General features: G+C 35.0%; 1 protein-coding gene across 2 annotated transcripts in view; it reads left to right on the top strand.

Moving 5' to 3' along the window:
- Positions 1-22,504: 22,504 nt before the first annotated feature.
- The window catches only part of LOC136034589 (uncharacterized), a 134,620-nt gene continuing 131,058 nt past the window's right edge, over positions 22,505-26,066 (top strand). For both annotated transcript variants that reach the window (XM_065715855.1, XM_065715854.1), the window contains exon 1: positions 22,505-22,638. In XM_065715855.1, the coding sequence (XP_065571927.1) occupies positions 22,614-22,638 (25 nt within the window). In that variant the 5' untranslated portion in view covers positions 22,505-22,613. The remainder of the gene's footprint in view (positions 22,639-26,066) is intronic.

Raw genomic sequence — 26,066 nt, 5'->3', positions numbered from 1 at the left:
CTAGCTTGGGAATCCTTTGTCTAAAGGGCACAGGTTTAATTCCTGGCATTACCAGTTTATTTGGTTCGGGACAGGGATCAGTGATGTGACTCTGTTAGCTCAGCTAGAATAGGCCCAACTTTAAAAGGTTACCTAAAGAAATGTGGGGACAGTAAGCAGGAAGGGCATGCAAAAGCACAGGATGGCTGGCCCCTAGCTTCCTATTGCACTTCCTGGCTAAAGGACCACCTGGTCCATTACTGGGCTTCTGACTTAGCCATTTAAGCTTTCTTTTAAACTTATTAAACATAAGTACAAATGAAGAATTGTCAGTAGGGTAGTTGTTCCTTTTCAATGAATTGTTGATGTATAGACAAGGGTGTGGGTCATGAGAGATGGCTGGTGAATGTTTTGCAAGGTTTGAAAATTTAGGCAATTGCTCAGGTTGGCAACTGAGCACAAAAGTAAAATTTTGTGAATGGTTTTTCTTTGTGACTGTTATACTTATGTAATGTCAAGTATTTTATAGTTAATCTTTATTGTTTTGTTTTAATTGCAATAACCCTAGGACTTTAGTGTAATTAAACCAACTTACATCCATTCATTTTCTTCAAACAGACAGGAGTTCTATGTTCCCTAGCTTCAATAGATTTATATGCAATTTTGAGACCAAGGGTTTAAAAGTAGGTCAAAACTTGCAAATGGAACTGTGGTGCCACTAATTAATTTTTAAGGAATGTATATCAATTTAAAGAATTAAAAAAATCATTTAGAATTCAAACAAGACAAATAAATAAATAAAAGTATCCCTTTACAATCATTTAATGAATTGTCGCAAATGTAGGTCACTCTTAAGATTGAAATGAACAAAGCTTCAATTATGAATCTGTTTTCTTTCAACAGACTGATGGGGCAAACCTCCAAGCTTTGATAAATTCAATCTCACTTTTGGGCTCTTTTCAATGGGAACTTTCTTTGGATTTTTTTTTACCAACTAAAAACAGTAGGGAAAGTATCAGGTATAAGTGACTTAAGAGACTTGACAAAATTTAGAAAAAGCTACATACAACCTGATCTAAATAAGGATACTATTGTAGAGCATCAAAGAGAAGCCTACAGATATATCCCTAATACAGTAAACGCATATTACAAAGAACAAAAACAGGTTCATAGAATGCCATTGAAGTGGTAAAGAAACAAGAAAATTGCAAAAATTGAGATTATAAGATTAACAAGAAACTACAAAAATTGCAAGTACAGTACTAGCCTCCTTCCAACAGGACAAATAAGGGGATTCACACTCCGAAGCTCTAATTTCAACTACACCTTTAGGAGCCAAAAAAATTAAATACATTTTTTCACATATGTCAAATATGACAGTTGACTCAGGAGTTTAGGGTCAGGGATTCAATACTCTGTGGTGCCACAAATGGAAGGACCTTTGCTGTCATAAGCATTGTTAATCCTAGCACACACCCACACTCAAATATAGCATTCTGTAAAATCATAAACATCTTAAACAGCAAAAATAAAACTTTTTTTATTTTTGATAAATATTATTTGAAAAAGGACACTACAAGGCAAAAATCAGGTTCATCAGCATGCTAAATTTGATGTGACAATGATAAAATTTGTTAAATCTTTTCTGGGATCAAATGTGTTAACTATAGATAACACAGACATTGCAATATCTATTTGTCCATCCATCTGTTTGATTGAGATTCTGAGACTATGACCCTAGGTCAAAAAGGCTAAGGCTTTTAAAATTTTTTTCATTGACCTTAAGTCAAATAGGGAAAGAGGAGGGGGTTCTATACACAAAAAGTAGAATTTTTTGTTGATTTGCTGAAGTTAGTCAAAGGAGTATCAAATTTAAATAAAAGATGGAATAAATGTACATAGCAAAATATCACCAAATTGGATCCTAATAGAATTTATCAGATTTGTTTAGTATAATTTCAAGAATGGGTAAGGTGCTGTCTCTGATATTTGACCAAGTTTAAAAAAAATCCTTTAGATCAAAAAGCTTAAAAATAAATTTGTGTCTGATACACAATATAGTTAAATATATGTAGTTAAAAAGGAAAAGCTGACATATTTTTCATCCCTGGGAAATTAGTTTAAAGCCCTGTCCTGATTAGAAGAGGTAACTCACATCAGGTTACTCAAACATAATTCTAAAGGAGCTAGACCATGGTTAAAATGCTAATATTGCACTGATACTTAGTCAATTATACTGCTATTTCAGCTTATTTGAATTGTGATGTTAACAATGGGTTTGCAGCTTTAATGTGATGATTACTTGAAGACAGGATTATCACCCTATTTAGGGTAGATAAAATTTATTTGAAAGCAAATCATTTGGTAAAATTCTAGTTGATTGACTTCTTGCTATCTCAGAAAGGGGTTATGTTAGGAAAATGAAACTTTCAAGGATGCATCTACAGGCTAAAGTATGTCCTTGGAAGGTACTTCGAAGTACCTACCTCTACTCCTTCTCCCTCTAGAGGGCCCCAACCTTCAAAATATGTGTTATAAAAGTGAAATCTTGCAAAATAGACCTTCTGTTGAATGAAGTACAATAAAATTGTTTTCAGCTTCACAACTTTGCTCAATCCAAATTTATAAGGTTTCAAAGATATGCCAATACATTTCCTAAATTTTGAAAAAAAACATTGATATGGCTCAGAATTCTACTCATAACAGGAAATGCATTTCAGAACTAAAGGCAGAGAAAAAGCAACTGATAATTGAAACTTAAGATAAAATGTTGTTTTGTCAAAATTTCAATTTTGACAAAACTGTTAAACTTGTCAAGCCTGTCAGATAGGCAAATTTCAGGGCTCTCTAGAGGAAGAAGGAGTGAATATGGGTACTCTAGAATTCCTTCACAGGATATACTTTAGCCTGTAGACCCACCCCTGAAAGTTTCATTTTCCTAACCTTGCCCCTTTCTGAGATAACAAGAAGTCACTCAACTAGAATATTGACAATCACTTTATTAAATAACTATCAAAAAACTGCTGATCAGCTATTACTCTGCTGAGAAATAATCCTTTAGCAGGGCATCAGAAATCTGTGTTTTCTCTTTGTTTAAAACAGCTTATTTTTTTTGCTTCAAGAGTAACAGAACAAGAAGTCAATGATCATTGTATTTAGTAGTTATCATACAATTAAAGCTCTATGATCACTGAGCAAGGTGAAGATCTACATCCTTAATAATAATCATCTAAAAGCTGCTGATCTAAAATAATTTTTTTTTAAACTGAGATATTCTTAGCCACTTACACTTGAAGTTTTTTTTGTCACACATTTTTGGAATTTGAAATCTCTCTGGAAACAGACTTTTCTTCCTTATGCTCTGGTCTTCCTTATGCTTTGGATATGGATTGCCACTATCATTCTTTAGTTTCTTCTGAAAAACCTCACATCACTGATCCATGTCCAAAACCAAATAAACTGGTAATGCCAGGAATTAAACCTGTGCCTTTGGACAAAGAATTCTCAAGCTAGAGAGCCAGCTACTTAGGAAGGAACACAAATGTGACCACAGAACAAATATTGTTTATAAAAAGAAAATATTTAAAAAAAAACTCAAGTCATAGTTGCTGCCCATAAACAATATGCATTTTATTTAGAGAAATTAAATTTAAGACAGTTATCAACAAAACTCCATCAGGAATTGTATTTACTTAAGATACAATAAGCAACATGAAAGCTTAATTTTGTGATATTCTAGTCTTGAAATAATACAAAATAAGAAAAATTATATGTTCTATTTGTTTTCCACAAGTTCATTTGAGACTGCAATGCCCAAGGTGCACTTATAATCTCTCTAAAATGCTTTAAACAGAAGGAATTATAAAGACAATTGTTCTGATCAGCAAGAAAATTATTAACATAATTCTCTAAACTTGGAACTTTTTAAAACAACTTCTTAGCAAAGCAAATGCAAACAAAAGACAACTTCTTACAAAGCAAATGCAAACAAAAGAATTCAGCTAAAAGGTGGTAAAATATAGGACAAATCTAATTGGTCTACATAATCAAAGCCTATAAACACAACTGCCTTCTAATCTCAATTCTTTGTGTTTCTGATTCTTAGCAGCAGCTTTGTAATGGAAAATCTCATTTCTATTAGCCTACTAGGTATGGTCTAGATGGTTCTGGAGACATTTATTTTCTCTAGAGATATATTTAGTGCATAAGTGGATATGCACTATGTTACAAATCTAATGATCATGCAATTTGCATGACCACTAGATTTCAAAGGCCAGAGAAAATTCGACCTTTGAATCTAGTGATGACCTTTGATCTTGATTGCCATCATAAAAAAGTCATGGGCCTTACTTATTGTTAGGCATAGGCCTACCAAAGACTATATTAAATGCTAAATATACCCAGTGTCTGACCTAAGCTATCCAAAATCAAAGTCTTGACAAATGTGCATGCATTATCTGTAAGAGAAAAAATTGCTCCTCCATCAGACAGAGCAAAAGAATGTCCAGTACTTTAATTTGCAGGAGTAACAAAGGGTGTGTTCCAGGGACTTACTGTAGTAACCGAATGGTTACTATTTCCGTTCCTAGCGGGAAAATGGTTACTGGACAAGCCGCTGGGAACGAGAATAGTTACTGCCGGCAGTAACCGCAGTAAGTGATTTTCTTACCGTGCTCAAAAGAATGGTTAGCGCAGTAAGTACATAATTCACCTTCTTCAACAAAAATCTAATTAAAAAAAATAAATACGGACAAGAATGAAGTAACGGAATATCAAGTTATTTGCTTGGAAGAAGGTGGGACAGTGATTTTGCAAAAGAAAGAGGGATCTGAGCCAGGTTAGTAAATCACCATATGTTGGGATCAACATTAAAGGACACCCTGAGTAGTAGGCTTCTATTAGCAAGTAGGTTAAATCAATGAAAAACTTATTATTTAATTTAAAGATTTCCATGTTTTCTGGCATATCCAGGCATAATTATTACCTTAAATTGCCATTTGGAATCATTCTAAGATTGACTTCTTCCAGGTAACATTGAGGCTCCATTAAATTGCCACATGGTAGCATTTTAAGCATTAACTCCTTTTAGGCTCTGTAAACAGGCCTAGGTGAAGTATTACAGATAAGTTGAGGATTTATGGGCTGCCAAATCATTATTCTGAGACTGTATTTAATCCTATTGAAGAAGTAGACTATTCAGAGTCTATCCCAAAGGATGGTAATTTTATCCAGTAAAATTCTAGTTGATTGACTTCTTGCTATCACTGAAAGGGGTTAGGTTAGGAAAATGAAACTTTCAGGGATGGGTCTACAGGCTAAAGTATGTCCTGGGAAGGTATTTCAAAGTACACATCTCTACTCATTCTTGCTCTAGAGGGCCCTGATCTTTGATGACCTTCAAAAATAAATATAGCTGAAGTTACATGTTTCCCATTGATTCTACCAATCTATCCCTCAACCTTCAACTCCCTGTTATTTGAAGCAACTGTAACAAAGCAAGAATGGGGAAAAAGGTAACAGGTGACAGAATACATTGGAACTACATAATTTTGGCTATATATTTGCACATTAGGCAGGTTGGAGGTAAATTATAGTATAGAGATGCATGGGTTTCCCTTTGGTATGTAGGCTAAGTTAAAGGTCACTTGTACCTGATGCTGTCCGTGTTGTTTTTAGTTGGATGGGAAACATCCAAAGAAAGTTTCCTTTGAAAAGGAAAGGTGAAAATGCCCAAAAGTGAGATTGAATTTGTCAAAGCTTGGAGGTTTGCCTCTTCAGTCTGTTTAAAGGAAAATGGATTCATAATTGAAGCTTTGTTCATTTCAATCTTAAGGGTGACCTATATTTGTGACAATTCATTAAATGGTTGTAAAGGGGTACTTTCGTTTATTCATTTGTCTTCTTTGTTTTCTAGCAGTTTTTTTAATCTTCAAATTGATATCCATTTCTTACAAATTTTTATTGATACCAGAGGTTCATTTGCAAGTTTTCACCTACTTTGTAATCCATGGTCTCACAATTACAGTTAAATTTACTGAAGCTAGGAAACAGAGCTACTATCTATTTAAAGAAAATCAATGGATATAAGTAGGTTTTATTGTATTTAAGCCCTAGGGCCATGGCAATTAAAGACAAATTAAAGAAGATTAACTTTAAAATACTGGACATTAAATAAGCATGATAGTCACAAAGAAAAACAAATAACAAAATTATACTTCTGTGTTCAGTTGCCAACCTGAGCAATACTCATAAATTTTTTAAATCTTGCAGAACATTCACCCCAATTACATTCACAAGATATCTCTCATGACCCACACTCTTGTCCATACATCCATATTTCAGGGAAATAGAAGGACCATCATACTGGTATAAGGATTAAAAAATAATAAGGCCCCAGGTGCTGATAGTATGATTAATGAGTTCCTTAAATATGGTGGCTCTGAGGTTAGGAATAAGCTACTGAAGATTATGAACATGATTTTTGAAAAAGGGGAAGTACCCAATGATTTTAGGAAAACCTTAAATAAACCACTGTATAAGAAAGGTGACAAGAGTGAATGTCGGAATTATCGAGGCATTAGTCTGGTCTCTGTAGGTAGCAAATTACTGAGTAATATGATACTTTTTAGACTGAGACATGCTGTAGACAAAGTTTTAAGGGAAGAACAATGCGGTTTTAGAAAAGGTAGAGGATGTGTGGACCATGTTTTCACTCTTAGGTTAATAATTGAGAAGTCCCTTCGTTGTCAAACACCTTTGGTCCTTAGTTTTATCGATTATGAGCAAGCTTTCGATTCTGTTGATAGAACAGCGTTAACAAAGGTCTTATCGTTATATGGTATACCAGAAAAATACATTAAAGTGATTTGCGGTATGTACGAGAATAATACTGCTGCGGTTAAGGTAGGAAATGAGGTTAGCAACTGGTTTTGTATTAAATCAGGAGTTAAGCAGGGTTGTGTTCTATCCCCCTTTTTATGGATCATTTTGATGGACTTCGTCTTAAGGAGCACAGGAAAGGCAATTAGAGACCATGGAATCAAATGGGGAGGAAGAACGCTCCTGGACTTAGATTATGCTGATGATTTAAGCATATTAGATGAAAGTGTGAGCAAAATGAATGAATTTTTAGAGGTTTTACGAGTTCAGGGTGCTAAAATAGGCTTGAAAATTAATGTTAAGAAGACTAAGTCACTAAGGTTAGGAATAAGTGAAGATGAACAGGTGACCTTAGGTAACGAAAAGATTGATCAGGTTGGGAGCTTCAGTTACCTTGGTAGTATTATTAGTAAAGATGGTGGGAGCAGTGAAGATGTTAAAAGTAGAATAGCTAAAGCTCAGGGTGTTTTTTCACAGTTAAAAAAAGTTTGGAAGAATAGAAAGATAAGCCTACAAACCAAGATTAGAATATTGGAAGCTACAGTGATGACAGTGGTCAAATATGGCTCTGAAGCATGGACACTCCGAAAAGCAGATGAAAATTTACTAGATGTTTTCCAGAGAAATTGCCTACGGATTGTTCTGGGTACCCGGCTGACTGACCGTATTTCAAACAGTAGGTTGTACGAAAAGTGTGGTTCAATCCCGCTTTCTGGGGCTATAATGAAAGAAAGGTTGAGATGGCTAGGCCACGTTCTACGGATGAAGGATGACAGATTACCGAAGATTGTCCTTTTTGGCCAACCGTCTGGGGCTACACGGAAAGCAGGTCGTCCTTGTCTGGGTTGGGAGGATGTCATAAATAAGGATTTAAAGGAAATGGGAACTTCCTGGGAGGGTGTAAAGAGGGAGGCTTTAAATAGATTAGGTTGGAGGAGGAGCGTGCGTAGCTGTGTTGGCCTCAGGCGGCTTGGTGCTGCAGTGAGTTATTAGTAGTAGTAGTAGTAGTATCATACTGGTATTCTTCATTTTTGCTTATATTTAATGGGTTTGAAAGAAAGTTTCTATGGCTAAGTCAGTAGGCCAGTAAAGGACCTGGTGGTCCTTTAGCCAGGTAGTGCAATAGGAAGCTAGGGACCAGCCAGCCTATGCTCTTGCATGCCCTTCCTTCTTACTGTCCCTAGATTTCCATCTGTACTCATTTAAAGTTAGAACAATTCTAGCTGAGGTTAGTCATATCACCAACCCCTATCCAAAACAAAATAAACTGACAATGCCAGGAATTTAACCTGTACCCCTTGGACAAAGCATTCCAGCCCAGAGCACCTACCACTTGGCAAGGAACACAAATTTGACCAGAGAACAATAATTGTTTAAAAAAAGTAGAATATTGAAAAAAAAACTTGCTATAGTTGTCCCACTACTATCCTGCAAATGCTATAGGCCCATTTTATTTAGACAAATCAATTTAAGACAGGTATCAACAAAACTCCATCAGGGATTGTATATGCTTAAGATACAATCAAGCTATTTGAATGCTTAGTTTTGTGATATTCTAGTCTTGAAATAATAAAAAAAGAGAAAAAGTATATGATCTATTTATTTTTCGCCAGCTCATTTGAGCAAAATCATTTGTGACAGCCAAATGCCCATGGTTGGCTTAGAACCTCTCTAAATGCTCTGAAACAGAAGGAAAAAAAAATTATACTAATCAGTATTAAACTGTCCCTTAAATTTAAACACGTGCATTTAATTCGAAAATGACGCTACTGCTAGTCAGCTTACTGTGCCGTTCCCACTGGCTCTACTGCGGTTAGAAATGGGCAGTTACCGCGCAGTAACTGCAGTTACTGAAAAACCGTCAGCTGGAACACATCCGTTTTCAATCTGATGGTTGATTTCTGTTTCTTCCCCTACTACTGAGTTGCTGTTGAGTAGGGATTTGAGCTTCAAAGAACAAATGACGAAAACAGCTTTCGGACTGAGTATTCAGAATTAACCCTGCATCCGGATGCAGCATTCTTTGTGAAATAAGATTTCGGACACGGTAATGATGGCTAACACAAAAGTTTGAAGACTATGAGCCTTTACGCAGGGAAGAGAATGGAACTGCAATTGTTCAAAGAACCAGTGATGGTAAACAATCTTATTTTGACCTTAAAATGATTTTTAATAAAAAATTCATTGGTACAGTTCAAGCATTAGTGTGATCTACTGGGCATATCTAGAGAAGCTTGGTTGATCAAGTTTGTTGGGGGTAAAGTCTTCAGGCCTTGCTCTAGGAAGCTTCTAATTAAATTCCTGTATTCCTTGGACAGTTGCTAGCCTATTCAAAGTCAGTGGTAAATTGTTTTGTAGAGATGGCTTAGCCTAGAGTGAGTAATAGGCCTAAATATCCAGAAAAATTTATTTAGTTTAAAGAAAGCTTAGTTCAATCCCACTTGACAGAAAGAAACACTGTGTTACTCTGGAAGCTGTTTAAAACATTCAATGATAAAAATTCAAACCTTCCTCTCTAAAAATACCCTTCCCGGTCTCTTTGCACAGCCCTTGCATTCTGGTACTAGAGGACATTCTTTGAAGCTCTCCATGCAGCATTCCACGGGTAGACATAGAAGCCACTTCTTCAGCCAAAGAATGATCAATATGTGGAACCAGCTCTCTGAAGAAACAGTTTCTACTGCTTCAACTGACATGTTCAAGTCCCACCTTGATAGGGAATGGCTCTGCTAGGAGTTCCTTTACAATTGGGAAGCTGCAGAGTCCTCCACAAGAGTAATCTAACAGCCACAATCTACACCAAACGAGTTCTTTTTTCTCATGGAGCATCACAAGGATGGATAATCCTTATATTGCTCAAAGCTGCGATTTAAGGTAATAATTACTTAAGCTAGCCTTGGCTAGATTGAATCCTGTAATTCATTAAAGTGCTTCAAAAAACTTTGCAGTTTATTGGTAGCTTATAACAACTTTTTAATATTAATTAATAGATACATTTGAGCCCTCCTAGCAAAGCTTTTAGTAGGCTACTCCAGGCTTGAAAACCTGAGATTAGGAGTTTAAGGGTTGGTGCTGCTGTTATTTTGGGTGGGAGAAGGGTCAATGGTGTGACTCTGTAAGCTTAGCCACATTACACCTAGCTATAATGAGTAGCCTACCTAGAGAAATTTAGAGGAAAAACAAGAAGAATCAAATGGTTTTAGCCCCAGCCATATATTGCACTCCCAGCTAAAGACATTAAATCAGGAGATCACTTGCTGTGCAATGCTGACCATTGGTCAGCATAAAATTTTTCTTTTTTAAGTAGGCCTAAATAAATGAAACAATTAAGTTGTAGTGGAGGAACTTCTTGCTACATTAGAAAACAGGGTCAAAACTAGTATGCAATTTTGTAAAATAATGTAAAGCTCAAACCCTCATGTATGGTTATCAAAATAGGAATTGAGAAGAATTGTATACATCAGTGCATAACAAAAAATCTAAGCTATGCATCAATATGGTTATTAAGTACTTGTGTGTTATTCAGAAGACACTCAATAAGTAAAGTTAGGTTCTTTTGTGAAACAAACTATGATGCAGTTACATTTAAATTAAATATTTTATATATAGAGGTGGTTGGGTTGGGTATTTGATATAATGCACCACAATCACTAATCAGGCAATCACTTGCTTTGCAATGCTGACCATTGGTCAGTATGCAAAAAAGTTGTTTTTTTAAGTAATCAAATGAAACAGTTAAGTTCTAGGGGAGGAACTTCTTGCTATATTAGACAGTAGGGTCAAAACCAGTATGCAATTGAGCAAAATTATGTAAAACTCAAACTCTCATGTATTGCTACCAAATAGGAATTGAGAAGAACTGTATACATCAATGCATATCTAAAAATCTAAGCTATGCATCAATATAGTTATTATTAAAATTATCTACAACCAAATGCTTAGAATTTTTAGTTTATTGACTTACGTAGAAGGACCTATTTTTGGAAGACTCAAAGCCTCGTGTATTGCTACCAAATAGGAATTGAGAAAAGTTGTATACATCAACGCATATCTAAAAATCTAAGCTATGTATCATTATGGTTATTATTACAATAATCTATGATCAAATGCTTAGAATTTTAGTTTACTAACTTATGTAGAAGGACCTATTTTTGGAAATACCAATTATCTTATATTAATGTATTCATCCTTTCAGTGTTTTGATTTCATTCCTATACTAACCATTCCATTCCATAATTTGTATGAGGGTATACAGACTGCATACAGTCCTTTCACCCCTTTGACTTCGAGGTGGCACTAGCAGTCCTTCTTTTTCCTACTCTGTTCCCTTCTATTTGGTTTGTGGGAAGTGCGAGTACTTGAGCTACCTGTCCCCAGCAGTTTAAGGCCAAGAGGCCGGCTGGTACCAATACGGCTCTTCCTACTCACTCTCGCTCTCTTCTGCACAGTAGATCTTCATTACTAAATTAGCTCGTTTTCCATTGTCTTTTTCATAATTTGGATCATCACCCTATAGATCGGCCTTTCAGTATTAGGAGGTAGTTGAAAACTAATGATGGAGTCAAACATTTCTTCAATCTTTAGTTTTTTACAAATTATCTTAATCTTATTAGTTTCGGGTGCAAGTATATGGCAATAAAAAATATGTGTTGGGGAGTTTCCTCTGTTGTTAAACACCACCTGCATAGTGGAGAATGATACAAATTCCATTGAAATCGGACAGAATTCAGAAAAAGATATCCTGATTTCAGTCTATAGTACCACACTGTGTCTTCTCTAGAACGAAATGGGGAATTTCGAAATGGTAGACACTTTATTTGTCCACGGCGTTTCATAATATCTCGTAGGTTTCCCAATTTTGATTCTGGCTGGGGGTCAATATTTGCTGCTTCATTTGCTAGCCTATCCGCAGTCCCGTTATGAATCAGTCCTTTATGACTAGGAATATGCTGGAAGCAAACAAAAATACCACATTTATTTAATCTTTGTAGATCATCTCTTATTAATTTTAAATCTGAATCAGCAGCCTCATAATTTATTCTTTTTATTAATTGAATTGCAGAATTTGAATTGCAGAATTTGAATCTGTAAGGATTAACACATTCTTTGACGAAAGGTTTAGTCTGGCCATAGTTTCAAGTGCTTTATGTATAGCAAATAACTCTGCTGACAGAATTGAAGTGTGGGATGGAAGAGTTGCTGATATATTCAAGGAAACATGAGGAATACACACACCTGCTCCTGCTCTTGATCCTTTTACTGAACCATCCGTGAAAGCTAGAATATGTTCAGGAAAGTGTGAGGATATCTTATTAGCAAAGAGTTGACAGACATACTGATCTGAATAATGTGACTTGTCTTTAGAAACTAACTGAAGATGGCAATCAGGAGCCACCATTTCCCATGGTGGAGATTTTGGAAAAGGGTAACTATCCGCCTGTTCATTTTTCCAATTTGGGTAATCTTTTAGATACTGGCTAAAAGAAGATAGTAGGTGTTGGGGCTTAGCAGGACTTCAAAAAGTGGAGGGAAAAACTGCATGGATTTTGCCATATATTTGTATTTTTGTGAAGTAGCAGTTTCTCTGCATAGTAGCCCTGTCTTTCAGAGCAGGTAGTCCAGAAAGTTCTTTGAGCTTATCCACTGCAGTATGTTTGTGGAGCCCCAAAGCAATTCTGATGGCTGAATTTTGGAGTGTCTCAAGGGTATTGAACAAAGTAACCGGGATATTTGTAAGAAATTGTATGCCATATTCCAATTTAGACCGAATATACATTTTGTAAAAGTCAATAATCAACTTTGGTGAAGATCCCCATTTAGATCCTGCAAGTCGTTTGAGGATGGTTAGCCGTTTTAAAATTGTCATTCTTAACATCATTAAATATGGTTGCCATTTTAAACGAGAATCAAGAATCATGCCCAGTAGCCGAACTGACGGCTCATAGACTATCTCACTCTCCTCTATCCTTAAGGGTTTCGGAAGGGTTACTTTTCGTTTATGGAACACAATTGCTTTTGTTTTTGGTATAGAAATGGGCAGTCCAAAGGCTTTAGAAAACAGGCACACATCATATATATCTTCCTGAATGATGTTTTGGAGTAAAGTTATGTTCTTATGTCTGTTCCACACAAGGAGATCGTCAGCAAATTCTCCATATTTTGACTGGCTTCTAAGTTTTAGTTTAGAAATATATAGTGTAAATAAAAGAGGGCCTATGACAGTTCCTTGTGGGAGAACATCTTCAACTTGTTTTCTTACAGACAGTATTTCATTAATCTGTACTTGAAAGGAACGATCACATAATAAGTCCATTATAATTGAGGTCACCAGAGGTGGAAAATTTTATTATGCATAATTTCTTGTAACTGTTTACGTTTTACATTCCCATATGCATCTGTCCAATCAAACAATACAGCAATACCAACTTCGCCCTCCTGTAAAGCATCTGTCATATCTGTTTCTATTCTAGTTATGTTGTCCATTGCACTATGACTCTTTCTAAAACCTGTCTGAGATTGGGGTATTATTTGATTTACCTCTGCAAACCATTCTAATCTCCTTAAAATCATTTGCTCAAATATTTTGCCCATTGTGGGGAGAACTGATATTGGTCTGTAAGATACAGGATCTTCTGGTGGTTTTCCAGGTTTGAGGATTGGGTAAATAAGTGCAATTTTCCAGGGGGTAGGAAATTTCCCTTCTCTCCATGCGTTGTTACATACTTCCAGGAGCTTAGCTCGAAAAATGTCAGGTGTTTCAATCAACCATTTGATGTGTATCTCATCATATCCTGGGGCTGAATTTAAGTTGCATCTAACCAAAAGTTTTTGTCTTCTGGTTCATAAAATGCAACTTTTATTGTTTGATATTTATTCTATAAATTGTATATATTAATTTTTTCTTTTTCAATTGCTTGTTAAAACACAGAAAAAAATTTGAATTTATGATGACATATTTTTGGTGAAAATTTCATCAAGAAGACAGATAATAGGCCAGGATCTTATTAATGCACTCACATTGTATCATGTGAGTGCAGTAACAAGATATTAGAATTAAAATTAAATAGTTGTGGGCACCAAGGTTCCAAAAGTGAGATTGAATTTGTCAAAGCTTGGAGGTTTATTCCTCCTGTCTGTTTAAAGAAAACAGATGCATAATTGAAGTTTTGTTCATTTCTATCTTACATTTCATGGGCATAAATGGAAAATTACAGGGATCCAAGTTTGACTAATAGTGACTTTGATGTAAGTATAGTAGAAAACCAACAGAGAGATGGAAAAAGTAAACATGACTATATTGCTCCAAATCTTAGCCTTTCATCCCAAGTTACAGAAACATAAGTATTTATTCCTCTTATAATTTGTTTTATATGTTTATAAAATAAAAAGTTTTCCAACTTAAAAGCAAGGACCAATATTGAGCCTTAAAACAAACAAATTATTCTGTAAATGAGGGTAGCTTCCCCCTTCTTAATAACTCATTTTTCACTCTGAAGTTTTTAAAATCTTATAAAAGTTTCTTAGGGGCCATTTTCACAAGGATTCAAGTTCACCTCAAATCCTTGTAAAACCAACAAAAGATGGATAAAATTCATCTTTTGCACAACTTAGAGATGGGCTTCATAATCCAGCTAAACATGTGGCAAAAACATAATCCATCTCAGTGATACCTTAACTCATATAGCAAATTTCAAGCAGAACTAGCTTAGCCTACTAGCAGTTGTTTTTCATTTTGGAGCGGCCAGGCCACCCAAGCATGTTGTAGAGAGGCTAAACCACCAAAGGGTATATTGTCATCACAAATGATTTTGCTGAAATGAGCTGGTGGAAAACTATTAGGAAATATAAGAAATCTGGTTTACTGTTTAGAGATTAGAATATCACAGAATTAAGCATTCAATATGCTTGTTTGTAAATCTTAAGTAAAAGCCTGCTGGAATTTTACTGTTATCCACCTTACAATTAGTGGGTCTAAAGAAAGTTACCCAAGACCATTCAGTTTCCAGCATGCCTTTTATCTTTATTGATGCTTAAGGAAAGCAATAGATATACCTGCTGTAGTTGATTAGTAATAAATAACTTGCTGCCTCTCTGCATAAAAAAATGCGTATTTTATGCATAATGTATTGCTTTTAAAGTCATTAATTCCTGAGAAGCCCCTTCTCTAGTTATGCCAGCTTTATGGGCAGTAAACCCTTTTTAAAATAATCTGAAATAATTCTTTGAGGGTCCTTACCAGTGGCTTTCCTTTCTACAGCAATTAGCAATGGGTAAAATATATTGCAGTCACTAAAAATTGACAATCATACCTATTTTACCACTATTAAGTTGCAAAAAAGGGTGAATTAAATATTTACAGTTGAATTTGCCAGAAAAGAAATTTCTAGCTTCAAGAAATTCAATCATGCCTTTGGAACAAGGGATCCTAAAGTAGGTCAAAGTCTTGAAAGTCTTGGTCAAAGTAAAAAAACCACCAGTGAGCGGGGTTGGGAACTTTCCCTTCCCCACTAGTGTAAATAGATCCGATAGTTCAAATTATTTAGACTGTAGTGACAATAGATGTACAGATTCGGAAAGGGATACGGTATCCACAAGTTATGAAGATGCCCAAACAGCTGGTGAAATAAGTGATAGTAGCCCAAGTGATCTATTAAAAAACATTAAAAGTCATCGCTCTAAGTTTCTTCAAGTGCTGAGCACAAACGTAGACTCCTTGCCAAATAAACTAACAGAGTTACGAATCTTAGCAACAAAAAATGATTATGATGTGATTTGCATAGCTGAAATTAAGCCAAAGAATACAAATAACGCTTTGGATGATGCCCACATTGGAATTGCTGGATACTTCCTATTTACAAACTTACAAGATGACCCAAGAAGAGGAATCACAGTCTATGTGAAGGCAACCTTATCGGTAAGCAGAATCTCTCCTAATAAAGTTTTTGATTGGGTTGAATATTTAGCTATAGAGATTGTGCTACCCCAAGAAAGTTTAGCTCTAGCCACCTTTTACCGGAGCCCAAGTTGCCCAAACCTAATAGAGTCTGAACTGGCACTGCAGTTGCTACAAGATAAGAAGCCAAAGAACCTTTTTTACCTTTTTTATCTCATTTTAACCTTCCTCAAGTCAGCTGGGTTGATGGCTTAAAGTATTCCCCCCAGCATCATGAGGGTCATAGTATGAATTCTGCTTTCCTCATTTACCTAGCAGAAAATACGCTATATCAATCCATTGAATCACCAACAAGGTTCAGAGATGGACAAATACCCTCGCTACTTGACCTAGTAATCACAGATGACCCAGATCAAATACTAAGTATCGATCATTTACCACCAATTGGTGCAAGTGATCATGTATGTCTCTTAACAACTCTCCAACTGTCACCACCCTCTTCCGACCATATTTGCCGAAGATATATCGATCACGAGAAAATCTGCAAGGAACTAAGGATCATGTTTGGGACGGTAAATATCACTGGCGCTATTCTTTGTGGCTGTTGTCCAGCAACGATCTGGTTATTCTTAGGCATCAGGCGCTTTACATTTGTGAGATAAATTCTGGAAGTTTATAGGAGGTTTTTAGGTGCTCGCTGATGAACATTATATCAACCTGTTCCTTCTCCTGGCTTGTACCCTGCTTTAGCTCGGGAATTCCGTGAGCTATGATATTTAGACCGTGTCCGAAATCTTATTTCACAAAGAATGCTGCATCTGGATGCAGGGTTAATTCTAAATACTCAGTCCGAAAGCTGTTTTTGTCATTCGTTCTTTGAAGCTCAAATCCTTACTCAACAGCAAATCAGTAGTAGGGGAAAATACAGAAATAAACCATCAGATTGAAAACTGCTTCCATGTAGCTCCTAATCACTTTGCTACTGCTGCAAATTAAAGTACTGGACACTCTTTTGCTCTGTCTGATGGACGAGCAATTTTTTCTCTTACAGATAATGCATGCACAATTGTCAAGACTTTGATTTTGGATAGCTTAGGTCAGACACTGGGTATATCTAGCATTTACTATAGTCTTTGGTAGGCCTATGCCTAACAATAAGTAAGGCCCATGACTTTTTTAGGATGGCAATCAAGATCAAAGGTCATCACTAGATTCAAGGATCGAATTTTCTCTGGTCTTTGAAATGTAGCGGTCTTGCAAATTTGGTGATCATTAGATTTGTAACATAGTGCATATCCGTTTATGCACTAAATATATCTCTAGAGAAAATAAAATGTAAATGTCTTCAGAACCCTCTAGACCATATCTAGTAGGCTAATAGAACTGAGATTTTCCATTACAAAGCTGCTGCTAATCATCAAACACAAAGAATTGAGATTAGAAGGCAGTTGTGTTTATAGGCCTTGATTATTTAGACCAATTAGATTTGTCCTATATTTTACCACCTTTTAGCTGAATTCTTTTATTTTGTATTTGCTTTGCTAAAAAGTTGTCTTAAAAAGTGCCAAGTTTAGATAGTTATGTTAATATTTTTCTTGCTGATCAGAACAATTGTCTTTACAATTCCTTTTGTTTAAAGCATTTTAGAGAGATTGTAAGTGCACCATAGACATATTGCAGCCTCTAATGAGCTTGTGGAAAACAAATAGAACATATAATTTTTCTTATTTTGTATTATTTCAAGACAAGAATATCACAAAACTAAGCTTTCATATTGCTTATTGTATTTTAAGTAAATACAATTCCTGATGGAGTTTTGTTGATACCTGTCTTAAATTTAATTTGCCTAAATAAAATGTATATTGTTTATGGGCAGCAACTATGACTTGGAGTTCTTTTTTAATATTTTCTTTTTTCAAACAATTGTTGTCCTCTGGTCACATTTGTGTTCCTTCCTAAGTGGCTGGCTCTCTAACTTGAGAATCCTTTGTCCAAAGGGCAAAAGTTTAATTCCTGGCATTACCAGTTTATTTGGTTTGGGACAGGGATCAGTGATGTGACTCTGTTAGCTCAGCTAGAATTGGCCCAACTTTAAAAGGTTACCTAAAGAAATGTGGGGACAGTAAGCAGGAAGGGCATGCTAAAGCACAGGATGGCTGACCCCTAGCTTCCTATTGCACTTCCTGGCTAAAGGACAGCCTGGTCCTTTACTGGGCTTCTGACTTAGCCATATAAGCTTTCTTTTAAACTTATTAAACATAAGTACAAAATAAGAAATAGTTGTGAACAAATGAAGGTAGTTGTTCCTTTTCAATGAATTGTTGATGTATAGACAAGAGTGTGGGTCATGAGATATGGCTGGTGAATGTTTTACAAGGTTTGAAAATTTAGGTATTTGCTCAGTTTGGCACTTGGCAACTGAGCACAAAAGTAAAATTTTGTGAATGGTTTTTCTTTGTGACTGTTATACTTATGTTATGTCAAGTATTTTATAGTTAATCTTTATTGTTTTGTTTTAATTGCAATGGCCCTAGGACTTTAGTGTAATTAAACCAACTTACATCCATCCATTTTGTTCAAACAGACAGTAGTTCTATGTTCCCTAGCTTCAATAAATTTATATGCAATTTTGAGACCAAGGGTTACAAATTAGGTCAAAACTTGCAAATGGAACTGTGGTGCAACTAGTTAATTTGTAAGGAATGTATATCAATTTAAAGAATTAAAAAAAAAATCATTAGGAATTCAAACAAGACAAATAAATAAATAAAAGTATCCCTTTACAATCATTTAATGAATTGTCACAAATGTAGATCACTCTTAAGATTGAAATGAACAAAGCTTCAATTATGAATCTGTTTTCTTTCAACAGACTGAAGGGGCAAACCTCCAAGCTTTGATAAATTCAATCTCACTTTTGGACTCTATTCAATGGGAACCTTTGGATTTTTTTTTTACCAACTAAAAAAAGTAGGGAAAGCATTAGGTATAAGTGACTTAAGAGACTTGACAACATTTAGAAAAAGCTACATGCAACCTGATCTAAATAAGGATGCTATTGCAGAGTATCAAAGAGAAGCCTACAGATATATTCCAAATACAGTAAAAGCATAATACAAAGAACAAGAACAGGTTCATAGAATACCATTGAAGTGGTAAATAAACAAGAAAATTGCAAAAATTGAAATTATAAGATTAACAAGAAACTACGAAAATTGCAAGTACAGTACTAGCCTCCTTCCAACAGGACAAATAAGGGGATTCATACCCCAAAGCTCTGACTATTTTCAACTACACCTTTAGGAGCCAAAAAAATTAAATACATTGTTCACATATGTCAAATATGACGGTTGACTCAGGAGTTTAGGGTCAGGAATTCAATACTCTGTGGTGCCACAAATGGAAGGACCATTGCTGTTATAAGCATTGTTAATCCTAGCACACACCCACACTCAAATATAACATTCTGTAAAATCATAAACATCTTAAACAGCAAAATTAAAAGACTTTTTTTTTATTTTTGATAAATATTATTTGAAAAAGGACACTACAAGGCAAATATCAGGTTCATCAGCATGATAAATTTGATGTGACAATGATAATCTTTGTTAAATCTTTTCTGGGATCAAATGTGTTAACTATAGATAACACAGACATTGCAATATCTATTTGTCCATCCATCTGTTTGATTGAGATTCTAAGACTATGACCCTAGGTAAAAAAGACTAAGGCTTTTTAAGTTTTTTTCATTGACCTTTGGTCAAATAGGGAGAGAGTAGTTGGTTCTATACACAAAAAGTAGAATTTTTTGTTGATTTGCTGAAGTTAGTGAAAGGAGTATCAAATTTAAATGAAAGATGGAATAAATGCACATAGTAAAATATCACCAAATTGGATCCTACAAGAATTTATCAGGTTTGTTTAGTATAATTTCAAGAATGGGTAAGGTGCTGTCTTTGATAGTTGACCAAGTTTAAAAAATAAATCCTTTAGATCAAAAAGCTTGAAAATAAATTTGTGTCTGATACAAAATATAGTTAAATATATGTAGTTACAGGAAAAGCTATAATATTTTTCATCCCTGGGAAATTAGTTCAAAGCCCTGTCCTAATTAGAAGAGGTAGCTCACATCAGGTTACTCAAACATAATTGTGAAGGAGCTAGACCATGGTTAAAATGCTAATATTGCACTGACACTTGGTCAATTATACTGCTATTTCAGCTTATTTGCATTGTGATGTTAACAATGGGTTTACAGCTTTAATGTGATGATTGCTTGAAGGTAGGATTATCACCCTATTTAGGGTAGATCAATTTTATTTGAAAGAAAATCATTTGGTAAAATTCTAGTTGATTGATTTCTTCCTATCTCAGAAAGGGGTTATGTTAGGAAAATGAAACTTTCAGGGATGCATCTACAGGCTAAAATATGTCTTTAGAAGGTACTTTGAAGTACCTACCTCTACTCCTACTCCCTCTAGAGGGCCTAACCTTCAAAATATGTTATAAAAGTGAAATCTTGCAAAATAGATCTTCTGTTGAATGAAGTACAACACAATTGTTTCCAGCTTCACAACTTTGCTCAATCCAAATTTCTAAGGTTTCAAAGATATGCCAATACATTTCCTAAATTTAGAAAAAAAATTGATATGGCTCAGAATTCTACTCAGAACAGGATTTGCATTTTCAGAACTAAAGGCAGAGAAAGAGCAACTGGTAACTAAAACTTAAGATAAAATGTTGTTTTGTCAAAATTTCAATTTTGTCAACCTGTTAAACTTGTCAAACCTGTCAGATAGGCGAACTTCGTGGCTCTCTAGAGGGAGGAGGAGTGGAGGTGGGTACTCTAGAATTCCTTTCCAGTATATACTTCAGCCTGTAGACCCACCCTTGAAAGTTTCATTTTCTTAACCTTACCCCTTTCTGAGATAACAAGAAGTCACTCAACTAGAATATTAACAATCACTTTATTAGACAACTATCAAAAAACTGCTGATCAGCTATTACTCTTCATAGAGATAATCCTTTAGCAGGGCATGCGAAATTTTTTGTTTTGTCTTTGTTTAAAACAGCTTAATTTTTTTGCTTCAAGAATAACAGAACAAGATCATTGTATTTAGCAGTTATCATACAATTAAAGCTCTATGATCAGTGAGCAAGGTGAAGATCTACATCCTTAATAACAATCATCTAAAAGCTGCTGATCACAAATAATATTTATTTAAACTGAGATATTCTTAGTCACTTACACTTGAAGTTTTTTTTTGTCACACATTTTTGGAATTTGAAATCTCTCTGGAAACAGATTTTTCTTCCTTATGCTCTGGTCTTCCTTATGCTTTGGATATGGATCGCCACTATCTTTCTTTAGTTTCTTCTAAAAAACCTCAGATATATGCTGCAATTTCGTAGAATTTTTTCGTGGGGTTTTTGACGTCATAATCCTGCGATAATTACAGATGAAATTCTAGTCCGGACTGATAATTCTTCGAAGAATTCTCAGTCCGAAGGATTCCGTTCGTGAATCCGGGTAGAAAAAAAGTCTAGCGACCAGCAAGGATTCCTTTCACCGAGACCGTTTTTGACCAATTCTGCGTGATGTGTAGGCAAGAAGAACGAGAATATTTACAGTTTTGTTGATTTTGGCCGACAAACAAATAACATGTCAGTAAAGAATCATCCCAAAATTACTGATTTAATCTGTTTGGTGCAGGACAAGCTTTGTATTTATGACACTGCTCACCAAGACTACAAGAAAACAAAGCTAAATGACTTGCTTTGGGCTGAGATTTCAGAACAGTTGAATGAACCAGGTTAGGAAATTGGAACTTTTGGGGATGGTCTACAGGCTAAAGTATGCCCTATAGTTCTATTGGTAAAATTCTAGTTAATTGACTTCTTCCTATCTCAGAAATGGTTTAGATTAAGAAAATGAAACTTTCAGGGATGAATCTACAGACTAAAGTATGTCTTGGGAAGGTATTATAAGGTTTTAAAGATATGCAAATACACTTCCTAAATTTTGAAAAAAAAAAAACATTGATACGGCTCCAAATTCTACTCAAATAACAGGAATTGCATTTTCAGAACTAAAGGCAGCGAAAAAGGAACTAGTAACTGAAAATTATGGTAAAATGATGTTTTGTGGGAAAAGAATCTTTTCCCACTTTTCCCTCTGTGTGTAAACATAAATCCTGTCTCCGAGAAAGGATTCCCGTCAAGTTTTCCTCTCCGTGTAAACTCAGCATTAGTCTTCGGTGCTGCCTATCATGGTCTCTTCTTATTTTGTCTCTCACTTCTTCGCGGGCTTCCGATTTGTGAGCCTTAGTAATGGCTGCGAGCTCGGCATGGAATTTGTTTGTTAGGGTTTCCTTCAACAATTTTAGTTCTTCTCCAACTAGGTATTTGACTTGCGTTTCCATGTCAGCGTTGTTGCACTTTTTTAACAGTTCTATTTCAATTTCTGAAACTCTTTCAGCGACTGAATCAACCATTATAGTCATTTCTGCTAGCAGTTCAGTTTTTAGGCAATCAATTTGTTCTTTCACAATTGTGTTTACATCTACAGTGGTAGCACTTTTCTTGTGGGGTTGGACAAACAAAGGGGGGCAATACCAGGAGAATCACTTTCTGCGGTTACTGCCGGCAGTAACTATTCTCGTTCCCAGCGGGTTGGGCAGTAACCATTTTCTCGCTAGGAACGGAAATAGTACCCATTCGGTAACTTCAGTAAGTCCCTGGAACACACCCTTTAAAGCTACTTGATTTTTCACCTGGAACACACTCTAATCTACAACAAGAATGGCATTGGTTATTTAACTTGGCCTATAAACTTTTACAGAACAGATAAATCTAGTAAGAGATGAAAGAAAAGCCTGAAAACCTAGGTAAATGGAGCCAAACACTAAGGAAGGTCACTTAAAATTACTCTTAGAATACATGTATGTAGAATATAACCCTCAAAGAATAGGGAATAGCCTACCTATCTCACAGATTTGGCCTTTAATCCTGCTTTTCCGACGACTGAGTTGTTGTCGTGTACTGAATTGTGGATGATATCTGGTTTGCATTTTTCATAATACTACATAAGGGAACATGTTAAGAAAATAAGTCTTACTTCATAATATGCAGAATAATCCAAGTTAAAATATTTTGAAGGGGGAGAAACTTTATCTTTTCTATTTTCCTTGTAGCCTAGGCCTATTTCTGGTTTTCCATCCCTTTTTTAAATAGGCTATTTGTGTATTCTCTAAGTCTTGAAAATAGTTTGTAAATTAACACTCAAGTGCCATCAAACTTTTCATCTTGATGTTTCAAGATCATCAAACTTTTGATCCTGATATTTTTCAACATGATATAAAAATGAGCTTAATAATTGGGCAAATGCTTGGTTTTTGAGCTCCAACATATAAATGCCATGTCCTTTGTTTTGGTGAAAATAACTTGCATTTTGGGTACACTCTCAATGACCCACCACTTGAGGCTGTCACAAGGATAGAGGTGTCTTGGTTGATGAGACACTTGAAATTAATTCTGATGCTGATTTTGCTTCTTCATCAGCTAACCTGACCCTAGTAACAATTAAGAGAAATAACAGCAGCCACTCTCCAGGCATCATGACAATCCTATATAAAACTCTTATTCAACCTAAAATCAAAATTGACATGACACTTGTATCCCCTTTTTACAAAAAAGACAAATTCATCTTAGAAGCAGTCCAAAGGTGAACAACAAAATTGATTAGTAGGCTCCAAACAGTCCCTTATTCTGAGTATCTTTGTTGTCTAAAAACTACCAAGCCTAAAATATAGGTGCAAATGCAGGGATGTCATAACTACCTTTAAACTCATTTTTACAAACATTATCCTTGAGTTATTCTTGTTTGCTGCAACCTCTTCCACCAGATGTCACTCAAAGAAACTGTTTAAGATGTCATGCAGACTCCATGATGCTCTCATTTTTTTCAATTCAAAAGTGGAACCAAATCTTCTTGACCTTTTTGTTGTCCTATTTCATCATCCTTAAAGCAAAACTCAAAAGCTGAAGATTTTATGTCAGCTCTATCAGAACATAATTTTAAAATGTTCTGGTTGTTAGTATTTAATTTTAATTTTTAGATTTTTAGTTTTATTTTTAATATCTATCAAAATTATTTTATTTTGTTTGAGGATGTCTCTTTGATTTCTAGGGACCAAGGTTTAAAGCAAATTTTTTGGAATTAAAAAAAAAATTAAAATAATTTTATTAACAGAGATACAGGTGAATTCAGATTGAATTCAATTTATGATAATTTATTGAGGTCAAATAAAGTAAATCTCATTTCACCTAAGAGCTTTGACCTCTGTCCACCTGATATTTCAGATAAATCTAATGAGCCAGATCCAAAAATGTCAAGGAAATTTGCTTCTGCTGTTGCATTTAAGACAAAATGAGAGCAATAGACTATATGTAATTAGTTTATTGGGTATAAATTATGTTGTTTTATTGATGTCTTTTAGTTTTACTTCTGATGATTGACACTTTATATGTGTCTGAAATATTCAGTTGCAATTTAATATTTGTTTCACTGTTGATTAATAGGTTGCACTATCCTATTATCATATACCTATCCTATATCTTATACTATCCCAATTTTGCACTGTTATTTTTTTTGGAAAGACAGCATGATATTTGAAGCTATTGACTGTCAGAATATGCTGTCTCTCTAACTTGTCACGATACTTCCAAATCAAGAGTTGATGTTGAGTAGAAATATGATTGGGCAGCCTGTGAGTATTTAGCTCATCTTTAATTCTTCTATTGATTTTCTTGCAAATTCAATTTTAAGGCCTTTTGGGAGCATAAAAAATAATAATTTCATTCTATGTTTTTTGGATATAAAATGTGTTATAACATTGGTTTCAATCCTACCATTTCATTATAAATCTGATTTGTAATAGTTCTTAATTCACAAACATGAACTTGTCATGATTAAGTTGAATAAAAAAATTCAAAAGAAATCTGCCATGTTTTCATCTTTTTCTTTTTGGCTCATTAAAAACTGCCATTTTGCTTAAAAACTAATTAAAAAAAAAAACATCAAAGCTAACATAAGAAAGATGGCAAAGGAAAAAATTGGTTTGAATTTTTTTTCCCAAATCTATTTTATTCATGTAAAGTGTAAAAAAAGTATCTAGTGGTATGTTCACTTTATTTTTAGGTTAGTAATATGAACTGCTAAACATTTACCATTTATTTTCTGCCCCTCCCCAAAAGAGATGGGATCCGTTCTGGTTTCAATCATGTATCTAGGACTTATGCTCATTCTTTTGACCAATTTGCAAGGTCCTTCTAAGTATCAAATTTTATTAGACCCAATCACTTGTTCATAAGTTAAAAATACCTCATTTGTTCTAATTTTTCCAAATTACCCAACTCCCCCAAAGAGAACAGACCTGTTTTGGCTATATCAATCATGTATCTAGGTTCTGTGCTAATTTTTCCTACCAGTTTTCATCCTGATTTCTCCACTCTTAAGTGTTTTCCAGATTCAACATTTCAAGATCCAATCACTTGTTTGTAAGTTAAAAATACGTCGTTTTTTCTAATTTTTTCAAATTAACCGCCTTCCCCCCACTCACCCTTGAGATGGTTGAATTTGGGAAACAATTTTTTTTTGTCTGGAAGTGCCCAAACTAGCAAAACCAGGACCGACAGACCAACAGAAATAAGTATTGCTATATGTCACTTGGTAAATACCAAGTACCATAAGAAAAATCAGCTGAAAGTTAGAAGCAACATTAAAGCTTAAAAGAAAATGGCCCTTGTGTTTGAGTCATGCTTGAGTGTTAGTGTTAAAGTACAAAAGTCAAACTTTTGTGCAAAAGGCTAGGAGATAATGAAGGAGCAATCCCCTCATGCTTGAATAATTTCTGTTCTTTTCAAGTTTTTAATTAATTTTAGTTTTAATGCTGCTCTTTACTTTAAGTTTAGTACTAGCAAGATTTGACCTACATAATTAAATCCTAACACTGATTGATGAGTCTTAGTCAATGGCTTCTTTAAAACATGAATAACTTTTTTGAGAAATAAAAAGTCTATATTTGGAAGAAAATATTTTTATGGCACTTGGTATTAGCCAAGGGACATATAACAATCACAAATTCTGTTGGTCTGTCAGTCCTGGTTTTGCTACTTTAGGCACTTCCAGGTAAGGTAGGACAATTAAATTTGGCAGGCGTATCAGGGACTGGGCCACATTAAATTAGAAATAGTCATTTTCCCGATTTGACCATCTGGGGTGGGGGGGGGGGGTGGGGGGCCGGTTAATTTGGAT

This window comes from Artemia franciscana, chromosome 13, assembly GCF_032884065.1.
Source record: "Artemia franciscana chromosome 13, ASM3288406v1, whole genome shotgun sequence".
In the NCBI taxonomy this organism is placed as follows: Eukaryota; Metazoa; Arthropoda; class Branchiopoda; order Anostraca; family Artemiidae; genus Artemia; species Artemia franciscana.
Note: the sequence above shows the minus strand (reverse complement) of the source record. Positions and strands in the feature narration are given on the sequence as shown.